Source organism: Paramisgurnus dabryanus, chromosome 3, assembly GCF_030506205.2.
Source record: "Paramisgurnus dabryanus chromosome 3, PD_genome_1.1, whole genome shotgun sequence".
Lineage (NCBI taxonomy): Eukaryota > Metazoa > Chordata > Actinopteri > Cypriniformes > Cobitidae > Paramisgurnus > Paramisgurnus dabryanus.
Window position 1 is genome coordinate 23,818,803 of NC_133339.1, and position 12,463 is coordinate 23,831,265.

Below are 12,463 nucleotides of genomic sequence, written 5' to 3' on the forward strand. Positions count from 1 at the left end.
TAATGCATAAAATGTATGTATGTAGCCTATATACTAGAGATATATCAGCCAATAATCTGTATCGGACGATAAAAGCAATCTTTCACGGCTATTGACCATAGTGTAATAACAGCCGATAGTCATGGCCGATATATCCTTTCAATCAAGTGAGCAGGAAAATGCAATAAATTTGAGCTCTGTGTTTAGAAAATGTAAAGAAACATCACTAGTTTAATATTCAATATTAATGGTCATTTTATGAATGAATAACATTTAGAAAATGTAATCTTCAGAATTAGTTGATGCAATTTAATATAACCACCAAATAATCGTAATCGTTATCGGCAGATATCATTCTGAATAATCGTCTGTCAGTATCATGAAAAAATTTAATATCGGTGCATCTCTAGTAAATACCCTTTTTATATCCTTAAAAATATTTACAAAACATATGTACTGCGGATTTGACACCTCACGGTACTGTTTAAATAAGACTTAGCTGCAGGCCGGACTGTTGTAACATTGCGGGACACAATGGGGACACTCCACTTTTAAAAAAAAAATCTCATTTTCCAGCCCCCCTGGAGTAAAACATTTGATTTTTACCGTTTTGGAATCCATTCAGCTGATCTTCGGGTCTGGCGGTGCCACTTTTAGCATAGCTTAGCGTAATTAATTGATTCTGATTAGACCATTAGCATCACGCTAAAAATAACCAAAGAGAAATCAAGGACTTTGCTGCCATAACATGGCTGCAGCAGGCGCAACGATATTACGCACTGCCTGAAAATAGTCCCCTTGGTTACTTTCAGTAGCAGGGGACAATTATTGGGCACTGTCTAATATCATTGCCCTGCGTGTCTTTACATTAAAAACAGATTTATCGAGAAGCCCATTTCTTAAATGTTTTAGCCTGAACATATGTGTGTGTATCTGAATAGTGAAGAGTGCTGTGTGTTTTCTCCATCTAATAAATTGTCTGGTCTGTGATTAATGCTATATGTCTGTCAATTGAAAGCATCTACTCTTTCTCACACACACCGATATGTGACATTTTGACAAATAGTTAAATGACTGATCTCAGACCTGAGCGGAGTGTGTATGTGTGTGTGTGTGTACGCTACACTGATTGATCTTTGTGGTAGGGTAAGTATCTATACGCTTCTGGATTTCGGATTCACCCAACTGGAAAATGAGAAACCTCTACATCCCTGCTCCATTAGAAACATGATATCCCTAAAGACACACACACACACACACACACACACACACACACACACACACACACACACACACACACCATTAAAAATCCCATTGTATGTACTTCTCCACAAGGCACAACTGATGTGGTCCGGTCAACATCCGATAATTCAGAGATTAAGAGAGTGTTTCGGAGTGTGTTATTAATGTTGATCAATGCCCCTCTTCACCATATTTATCATTATTTATCCATATCAGTATTCTTGTGATTAGAATAATGACTCAACTGTAGTTCATTAAGACAAGCTATATCTAATAGCCTTATTAAAATGTAATGTGGGTTACTGACATGCAGCCATTGTCATTAGAGCAATAACCATGGTATGGCGAATCAAAGACATTACTACCTTTTGCAACTGTGTACCTTTGCAAAACTGGGGTCATTGCATTAAAAAGCATGAAACACAACCTCACATTACATTAGTCTATGTTTCATAAAGGTGTTATATTACACAATGTTAGTGTGTTGCATGATTTTTTTTAAATATACCATATATTCTATCTACAAAATATGAACATAATATACTTTATGTGTCTGTGTGTGAGTATACAGAAAGAAATGTATTGTTTGGAGGAGTTTGGGAAACACAAAATATATAGAAGAAATATGCCAAACAGATAAATGGTAACAAAAATGGTGCTACAAAACCAAAAGAAATACCTTTTGGTGTTGAAATCACGTTAATAAACGATGGCTTTCGTTAGTTGTAAATAAACTATCGACCAATGTCAGAACTTTAGGGACATTCCGCTTTTTTGAAAATATGCTAATTTCCCAGCTCCCCTAGAGTGAAACATTTACCGTTTTGGAATCCATTCAGCTGATCTCCGGGTCTGGCGGTACCACTTTTAGCATAGCTTAGCACAATCCATTGAATCTAATTGGACCATTAGCATCGCGCTAAAAAATAACCAAAGAGTTTTGATATTTTTCCTATTTAAAACTCGACTCTTCTGTAGTTACACCATGTACTAAGACCGACAGAAAATAAAAAGTTATGATTTTCTAGGCAGATATGGTTATAGGACTATACTCTCATTCTGGTGTAATAATCAAGGACTTTGCTGATGTAACATGAATGCAGCAGGCGTAGTGATATCTGCCCAGAAAATCGCTTTTTTATTTTTTGTCTGTCTTAGTACACCATATAACTACAGAAGAGACAAGTTTTAAATAAAAAATATTGAAACTCTTTGGTCATTTTTAGCACAATGCTAATGGTCTAATCAGATTCAATGGATTGTGCTAAGCTATGCTAAAAGTGGTAGAGCCAGACCCGGAGATCAGCTGAATAGATTTCAAAACAGTAAGAATCAAATGTTTAACTCTAGGGGAGCTGGAAAATGAGCATATATTATAGTAAAGTCATTTGTTCGATCTAAAGTGTGATAAAATAAAAATGTTCACAGTTCATGTTAATACTGCAGTAGTTTGTATACAATAGAGATTTAATAATAAACATTACACTTAATTTATTCAGTCTTTTGTCAGGGTATTGAGATAAGCTGTTGTTTATTATACACTAGTCTTGCGTAAGTGACAGGATTAGATGAATGAAAGTCTTCCCAAAGCTTTGTTAAGAACTCCATTTCATGCGGTGTTAACTTTTATTGATTCTGAATAAGTGGTTCAATCTGAATCTCCTGAGTCAGTCTGATGAGGTCAATGTTTTTTTAGAATAATGACAGCTTAAAGGTCATAAAACCCTAAACAATAGGACTATAAGCATCTCCATTTCCATCATGGATTATAGTGTTTGCTTATGATTTGTGTGTTTATCGAATATTAGTTTATTCAACATTGGTTGTTGGTTTTCATCTTAGGTACGGCTGCTCAGGGGAGCCCCCTGCTGGCCTCATTACCGCTGCAGGGTCGCCCACTCCAAACACCTCTGGATTTGAAAAACTTCCTGCCGTTCCGCCTCAGCGGCTCCTCTCCTCTCAGCCTCTTCCCAAACTTCAACACTGTGAGTTACTCAACGCACTGCGTTTTTCTAAACCTCACCTTCCCAGATCTGCCATCGATGAAAGGTGACTCAGATCATTTTAAAGGCTTTGTGTCAGGTCCCAAATGTCTGCTGTAAATGTCAGGAACAGTCCAGGTTGTTTTAAACGTGCAGAGACTTTGTGAAACAGTGGCATATTGTATCAGACAGTAATTGTAGATTTTTGACTCAAGCAATGGTTGAGATTGGGATCAAGATTTGGTTTCAGACTCTCCGTATGCAATTTTGGAAGCAATGTGTTAAACAGAGTCCTCTTTCTTCCCATATCTGGACACACGCACATATATAACATTTCATTTATTGTGTTTGTACACTTCTCGGCAGTATGGTTTATCAAATATATATGTCTGTTCATATATATGTATATATATTCTCAGGTACAGTTTTCTCTCTGATAAGATCAGTCTGTGCTGTTGTGATAAATGCAGCTGTCTCCTTAGCAAAGTAGCTGTCAGTGTCCGCTCGCCTCTTCCCTACTACCTTCTGCACATCTTTCCTATCTTTTCCTTACTGCTATTCTCTTGTCTCTTTTTCCTCTCTTTTCATCTAAATATCACCTCTCCCTTTCATCATGTTTATTCTCTTACATTTTTGTCTTCCTTTCTTTCTCAGCTCTTCTACATTCCTGCAATAATATCATGCTTATCTCTTGATCCACTCCCGTACCAAGACTTAACAATAGGTGACTTTATCAGGCACGCACACACACACACATATATTGACCTGGCAGTGTCCCAGCTGGTCAGGGATGACTGCGGATGAACAACAAGAACATTCTTGAGGCTCTAAAACAAATAGACGTGCGACCAGCTGCATAGTCATTGTGGTGTGCGGTGGGTTCCCATGGCGAAGGGTGTCAAGGGAAAGTCCCTGGGCATCAGGGGCATTTAGGGTTGCTTTGGATGGAATGTACGGACGGACTGATGTTTGAAGAATGAGAGGAAGTGAGTGATTTCTATCCATTTAAACGTGATTTTTACCCTCTCCTTTTTTTCCTCAGATGGACCCTGTGCAAAAAGCAGTGATAAACCACACGTTTGGTGTTCCTCAGTCACTAAAGAAAAAACAGGTCATCTCGTGCAATATCTGCCACCTGCGCTTCAACTCCACGGTTAGTGTGTAGTGCGTGTGTGTGTGTGTGTGTGCGCGCGTGTGTGTGTGTGTGTGTGTGTGTGTGTGTACGTGTGTGTGTGTGTGTGTGTGTGTGTGTGTGTGTGTGTGTGTGTGTGTGTGTGTGTGTGTGTGTGTGTGTGTGTGTGTGTGTGTGTGCAGTGATGATAAGCCTTATATTACATGTTGTCAAGGATTTTATCCCCCCTACTGCATACAGCATTTATATTTTCTTTTATGCTTTTATTCATTTTTCTTCTTCTTTTTAAAATGTAACATTTTTCTTCTCTCACACACGAATACATAACTGTCTTAATAGGGGCTTCCCATTTATATCTGTTGTTCTTAAATTATTTTTAATTCCTCTAGACTAACTATAACCTAACCCTAAAATTAATCAATAATCTAATAGAGGTCATGAGATGTCAGAGCCAGTTGTGTTTATACATCATTGACATCTTACCTGTGAAAACAATGACAAAAATGTAATTCTGTTTCTCATCAAAAATCTGTATGGGTTTATTAGTTGAAATGTGGAGTATAGCTCATATGGACCTTTTTTGTTTGGACAGTTTTCTTTTAAAGAGAGAACTGTTTACACTAAACTCTTTCCCCACCATTGATGAGTTATCTTGTCAATTAAGAGAAAACATTTGCATAAAAAACATGTTTCTGGTTAATTTTTTTGTTAATCTGGAATCCGCAATGGCACACTTACGAAATTTATGAAAAAAACCATATGCCAAAACGTTATTTACTACTTTTAAACTCTGTGTATGTTTTGATAATTGTTCTCAATCTGATCTTTAACAAAATTCCTTCAAGAAAATGCAATTATTTCAGCTTTTTGCTAAAAAAATTTTTATTTTAAAATAAAAATACCCATATAAGCAGAGAAAAAATTGATAGGATAAAAAATCTGGTTTTGTTTGTTCATTGTTTGTTTGAAAGTAGAGTGTCTGTTCTTTCATTTGATATTTGTGTTTATATATTTTATAAGATAAATTTCCCAGAAGGCATTTTGTGAAACTTTTGTGAAAATCACAAAAAATGCTTGCGGGCAACTTTTCAAAAAATGGCTGGCAGGAAATGAGTTAAAATTGCCGAAATCTCCACCCATATTTATCACTTTGTGTTTCACTGAAAGAATGATTTGATACAGCTTTAGGGCACTGTTTGCATGGTGATACATTTTTACTAAAGTACTTAGAGAAGTTGTTGAGTATTAGAGTACTAGTTGGCGGATGGTTACGTAATGTAATTGACTTAACATAGAATGCCCAACTTAAGCTGACAAGTGCAACACTGCCAGTTTGTGTGAGTGGTGTCTCTCTGCATCTCTTTTAAGCTGATGTGCGTGAGAAATCAAAGCAGTCTTATCTCCATTGCCAGATGCTTGTGTCGCCATAAATTGTGCAATCAATGAACAGTCGATTTTCACATATATCCTCTCTCAACACTTTCAAAACAAATTTGAACAGAACTTCGATATTTTCTAAAGTTAACATTTCACACAGTTTTGAAAATTAAAATGTAATCAGTTTAATTTTCTTCAATGAAAAGTATATAGTTTTACTTTTAATTATTTAAAGGGATAGTTCACTAAAAAAATATAAATGTTGTTATCATTTACTTCATTTACCCTTACGTTGTTCCAAACTCACAGTAAAAATGTATTATAAATCAAAAAATATTTTTATGTTACTTTAACTTTACAAATTAAGTTAAACAATTTCAACTTGTCTTTATAACTTATGTCAATTTATCAAAAATCTAAATTTAAAATAGGTTGAATTGACTTGTAAAACTAAGCTGTTTTAACTTCATGCTGCATTTTTACAATGCTTGTATAAATTTATTGTATTTATTTTTTCTGTTGAATACAAAGGATACTTTGAAGAATACTGTAACCAGTCAGATGTGGGGCACCATTGACTTCCATAGGAAAATGTGAATGGTGCCCCAGATCTGTTTGGTTAACATTTTTCAAAATATTAGCAGAAGAAAGAAATTTATACAAGTGAGAGGGTAAGTAAATGATCACAGAATTTAAATTTTTTGGTGAAGTATCCCTTTTTAACAAAACAATGGAAATTAAAAGAATATTTGCTCTTTAGTGGATGTTAAAGTCGCAATGAAATTGAAATTAAAAACTATAATTTGTTGTGGAATATTGTGGTATTTTTAACAAATGACTTATATATGTGCTTCATAATTTTTTTTAAATCATATGCCGTCATATTCTTTAATCAAAAACTCATATCTCGTCCCCTCCTCAAAACGACCTCTCTCTCTTTTCGTCACATGGTATGGCAGGTGGGCGGAGTCCGGGAGAAGATTGCAGTGATTAGCAATTAGCAACACGACCCAACTTCAAATGAACCAATCAGATCTCGATGGACAAATTCAAATTCAGCCCTGCCTTTATTTCACTTCAGAAGCCGTTTCATTCTGATATACGTCACCACAGGAAAAAAGGCAATCACCACTTCTGTTTCATGGCGACTTTAAAGGTTCTTAATGGAACCATACAGCCTGACAAAGAACATTTTATAGACGGTTTAGTCGGACGCACGTGCGGTGACACGATTAGGCATCTGGTCGAAACTTTACTTCCAGTTTCTGTTTGTTTATTGGTCTGACTAGTGGCTAAACTGAACTCTTGAACAAATACCCTGTTGAAAATAACAAATGTTTTGGTTTCCAAGGTAATCTATGTGTTGTTTATTTTGCTTGTTATATAAATAAACAACTTTAAAAGGACTTTGATATTATTTATTCTTAGCGGAGTTTACCGGAAGTTACTTGTTTTCCACAAAAGCCGCTTGTTTATGTTGTTACTGCTGAAACCGTCTATAGAAATCTTGTGTGAGGAAGTGCCTGACATGAAATGGTGAATAGTTGATATAGGAGTGCTACATTCATTGGTGATCTTGTGTTTCCCCTCAAAGTTGTTACTATCTTGTGAATTTTAGTATGAACACTGTATTGATCAGAATCCTGCAACCATCTATTATATATTAAGCAAGATACTCCTAAGAAGAAAGGTGCTGTGATGCAGAAGAACCATTTGTGGTTCCCTAAAGAACCTTTAATATTCAAAGACCCTGTCTGTTTCAAAAAAGGTTTCTATAGTAAAGAAAAGTTTTCTTTAAAGAAATGAAAGCAATCTAAGAACTTTGGACTGAATGGTTCTTTGAGGATCCAGAAATGGTTCCTCTGTGGAATTGCTGTAAAAACCTTTTAAGAGTGTAGCACATTCTTTATTCTTTTTCCCAAACGTTCACATTCCAGATTTAGCTGATGTCTGGAGATATTTTTTGCAGTTTTGTACAAAAAATTACAAATAAACATGTGCATGAATAGTGCACCAAATCATTGTGCATTTGTCCCCCTGCTGTATGTTATTCCCAGTATAACATCATCATTTGTCCTTCTGCTCTTGAGTTTTCACTGCTGTTTTAGCCCAGATATAGAGAGAAACCCAACAGAGTTTGCTCAGTATGAAGTCTGAAAGTCTATCAACTGCTCATTAATTCCCTACTGCTCATGGTTCACCATATAACTCTCTATTTATATGTCTGTATCTCTCGGTCTCTATCTATTCCTCTGCTATGTGTTCCGCTCTCTCTCTTCTCTTCAAATTTGATTTATTGGATGGTGAAATGCACCATTTAAATGAATTGAATATTATTTGATTAGCTTTTTAAAGTGAAGGGGAAACTTTGTGTGTTACTGGCTCCTTTAAAAACAGACTTGACTTCACTAAAATAAAATAAATGTTACAAAATCAGATCAAATAGTACGTAAAGCACTTGGTTTAGAGTAAAATCACCCAATACCAATGTTGCTCATGTGTGTGTCAGTAGGGGTGTCCATAAACCATCCTCCACCACAGCAGGTTGAAGCGGACAGAGTTGTACCCTTAGCCCTAAATGAGGGTCATTTGCTAAGCACTTAAGAGGATTTAAGGGGGTTGATCACTCCATGCCGGCCCACAGACTCCCAATTTCTACTGCTGAGATTCGTTGCTGAAATAAACATCAGATTTGACTTGGGCTGAAAACTACTTTTTTAAATCTTGCTCACATGTTTTTTAAATAGAACGTGTCAGTGTAGTTTTTCAGATCAAATCAAAATTTTTAAATGACTTTAGTGTGCATGAGGGATTCAGAGCTCATCAATTTATGTTCACATTAATTACATGCTGAATTACTAGTAATCTGGATTAGAGCCAGTGTCCACAAATGTTATGTTTTGAGCTGTAAGTACATTTAAACTGCACCTACTAATGCTTTATAACTATAGTATATATCTTTTTAATAATAGCAAAAGTCACACAAATGGTATATTTGTACTAACCAATAAAATGTATGTGAAAATGTCTTTTAGAAAAAAAAAATTTGTTTGTGAAGATAAACCGATTTAGTCAAATGTGTCCATAGTTTTGACTGCATTTGATATTGTTGTATTTGTGTTTGCCTGTAAATCCCTGTGTCTCTCGATTTCTCTTTAGAATCAGGCTGAAGCTCATTATAAAGGCCATAAACACGCTCGTAAGCTAAAGGCTTTAGAGGCTCAAAAGAACAAACAGCAGAGACGACAACTGGACAGTGCACATCATAACCGAGACAGAGAGCGAGAGAAGGATCGTGAAAGGGACAGGGAGAGAGACGGTGACAGACTGAAAACCAATGCTGTGGATGGACTTACAGTCCAGACGGATGACAGCGCAACAGAGGGACGTAAGTGAACTTAACATGCAATAAAGAGCATGCACGTGAGTGCTTTTGTGTGACTTTAAAGGGATAGTTCACCCAAAAATTTAAATTCTGTCATTATTTAATCACCATCAAGGTGTTACAAACTGTAAAAAAAAAAATTTGCTGACCACAAAGGAATATATGTGTAGTCAAGCAGGAAACAGGAGCACCGCATAGTTGCATAGTAGGAAAGAAAAATACTATGGAAGTCAATGGTGTTCAAAAACGGTTTGGTTACAAACATCGCTCAAAATATCTTCCTTTGTGTTCAGCAGAATAAAGAAATTAATACAGGTTTGTAACAACTTGAAAATGAGTAAATGATGACAGAATTTAGATTTTTGGATGAACTATCCTTTAGGGACAAATTTAAAATGCCTCTTGGCAGCTATTTCAGCCATATATAAAACCTAGAGTCCTATAAACATTCCTTAAATTAAAGGTGCTACACAATGCCAAAGAGGAACCAATTTTGGCTATATGGTTCTATTAATAACTTTAAACATAGGCAGAATGTTTTCTGTTTCACAATAGGTTGTAGTGGAAAAAACTTTACACTTTAAAAAAGGAAAGAAGTTCTTTTATGCACCTTTGACTGAATGTTTTTTTGTGGGGGTAACCAAAAATTGATTTTCTGTGTTATCACTGTGAAGAATCCTTTGTAGTACCTTTAATAGTGTACTTGAATGGGAAAGAGCAATATCTTAAAAATCAATTGTTACGGTCACAATAAACCAACATTTTTTAGACCAACAATGAAGCGTGACACATGCTTTACAATTACTGTTGTTTCTACTTGATCTGCTGCTTCAGAGTACATTTCTCTAGTAAGGATGATCCAGTCATGAAAATATATATTTTGGATGTTACCAGCACACCAAGCACATTTTTATCTGACCTGACAAAACTATTTGTACAGTTCAAAAGTCCATCTAGCAATAGATTGACAGGATTTCAGTTCTCTCTCGTCACAGTAAAGTGCTACTCCGAAACAGAGAACAGAACACAAGCTACCGAGAGCACTGAGCCTTCGGTCTCCAATAATCTCACCATTTCATTCCCTTGAAACTCTGTCCATTCTTCTCTTCACCCCAACCTCTGCAGAATATGATTTGAGTATGGACCCAGAGAATATAACAAAAAAAAAAAATGGAGAACGCGAGACACCACATCCTTATTGAAAGAATCCCAGAGTGTGATAAAGTGAGAGAATGAAAATGGGAACATATGAAACTGAATGGGAAGGGGAAAAGGAGAGAGAACGGCGAGCTCATCAAATCTCATTTCAATATCCCCCCATTCATACACAATGGAGAGCGAGAGAGCACAGAATCAGAGAGGAAGAAAGAAGAGATTAGATAAGGAAAAGAGAAAGAGTTAAAAGAGCTACAGAGATGGAGAGTGAGAAGATTAGCAAGTGCAATTTTGTCTCAAAGTCTTTGTGTTTGGATTAGCATGCACAAATGCTAAATTTATACTAAAGATGTTTGTTTGTGTGTGTGTTTTGAAAGAGATGAATTAAATGTTTCCATGGCTCAATTGGTAAACACTGCATTATCACTGCAAAGGTTGTGGGTTCGATTCCCAGGAAACAAACATACTGATGAAGAAAATGTAAACCATGAGGGCCCTGTATGACGCTTTTGATAATAATGTCTGGCAAAGAGTTTGGTTTCTAAATGCCATTTAAAAAAAATTGTTATAGCCAAATCAGAATTGTATCTGGTCAGTATTAAAAAGTAAATTCTTAATTTTACGCCAATATCTGCCATGTTATTCTGACATCTTTTCTCCTTTTTTTCAAAACCGCAACAAACGCCAGTCCTCCTTCTCTGCAGAATGCAATAAATCTGCTCAACAAATCACAGCGCACCATTCCATGCATTGTAAATAACAATGGCGATGCTTTGAATACACACAGAATCCTAGTTTTCCTCATCTACTTTGTACTGTGTGATCAACAAACAAAACAAAAACAAAATAGTAATTTTGATGGCATTGATTAACCTGTGGTTGTTTTTGGTGGTGGGGAAGAAAGGTAAGCCATTAAAATCAAATCATAAGGGAAAAATGCTGGCTGTTGCTTGTTCTCTCGACAGCATCAAGCTTCTGTCATGCTAACACATTGACCCCAGGGGATCTTATGAAAAACTTTCCATTATTTTACTCGAAGTTATTGAAAATCGAGTAGGACCAAAACATTTTACAGCTGATCACTGTCAAAAAAGTTCAGCGGCGGCGTCCCAAAGGTGACCGCAGCAATGACAGTGTTCTCAATATGACAAAGTAAATGCCATTAATGCCATTAATGTTTATTTTTTTAATCAGTGTTACCACTAGTCAACTAAATGAATATAACATGGCAAAGATGAATGCACATTTATATATTGATTTAATAGATTTATTAAAAAAAAAAAAACTTGTCATGGATTTATTGAATTTTGCGGGAAAACATTTTTTTATTTCAAAATGGCTTTTTTATCAAAATGGGTTTATTGTGTTTTGGAACCAAACTCTTCATATATAGTGTAGATAAACTACTAGTCAGTCTTTTAATAGTTCATTGTCAGAAAATGGCACAAAAGCTGTCTCCTGGGCAGTACCCTTTGAAAAGCTACCATTTAGGTACAGATATGTATACATTTGGTAGCAGTGTACCTATGAGGTTCTAGTATGCACCCTTTTCATTCCTATGTAATTTTTAAAAGAGTGCTACCCTTATGACAGCTTTTGTACCTTTTTCTAAGAGTTTTGGTTTACAAGTTGCTTGTTAGATGGCCCACCTGATTAATAGTCATCTAACACGACTCGCGCTAATTCATGGATAACGTCAGTGCATCAGTTAAAATTTAGGATGGGTAAAAGCTGCCATATAACAGATTACACACTCATAGCCACTCTCATCTCACATGCATTCACACACGAGAGTCAAAGCTAATCACTCAATGGATTTTGAAATCCTCTCATACTAAAGCGTGCGCGCACACACACACACACGAATGGAGCTGATTGCATGATGAAATGAGCACTGTTCTGCAGCTGCGAGGGCCAATCACAACTCTACAAGCATGTCAGCTGTTATTAACAGCCATGAGACGCAGCACAGAGGAGCAGAAAATGGACAGGGAGGGATGGGAGGGGGGTCTGAAAATTTCTAGAGGATTCCTTTGTATAGCAGCTATTTATGCACTTTAAATAGCCTCACGCTCACAAATCATTTTATCATGAGTACAAACATAGCTTTTTACATTTTGGGAATTTTAATGATTTTATGACTCAGTCAAGAGTATGAAAATAGATAGCATGTTCAATCCGGTCTGTTTCACATTTCTCTGTAATAAATGA

At 36.0% G+C, this 12,463-nt stretch overlaps 1 protein-coding gene across 4 annotated transcripts in view; it reads left to right on the forward strand.

Annotated features, from left to right (window-relative positions):
- The window catches only part of znf385c (zinc finger protein 385C), an 86,452-nt gene that overhangs the window by 61,469 nt on the left and 12,520 nt on the right, over positions 1-12,463 (forward strand). For all 4 annotated transcript variants that reach the window (XR_012336354.1, XM_065279720.2, XM_065279729.2 and 1 more), the window contains 3 exons: positions 3,064-3,206; positions 4,246-4,356; positions 8,872-9,100. Coding sequence is in view for 3 of the 4 variants with exons in the window: in XM_065279720.2 (XP_065135792.1) it covers positions 3,064-3,206; positions 4,246-4,356; positions 8,872-9,100 (483 nt within the window). In the remaining variant the exon portion in view is untranslated. The remainder of the gene's footprint in view (positions 1-3,063; positions 3,207-4,245; positions 4,357-8,871; positions 9,101-12,463) is intronic.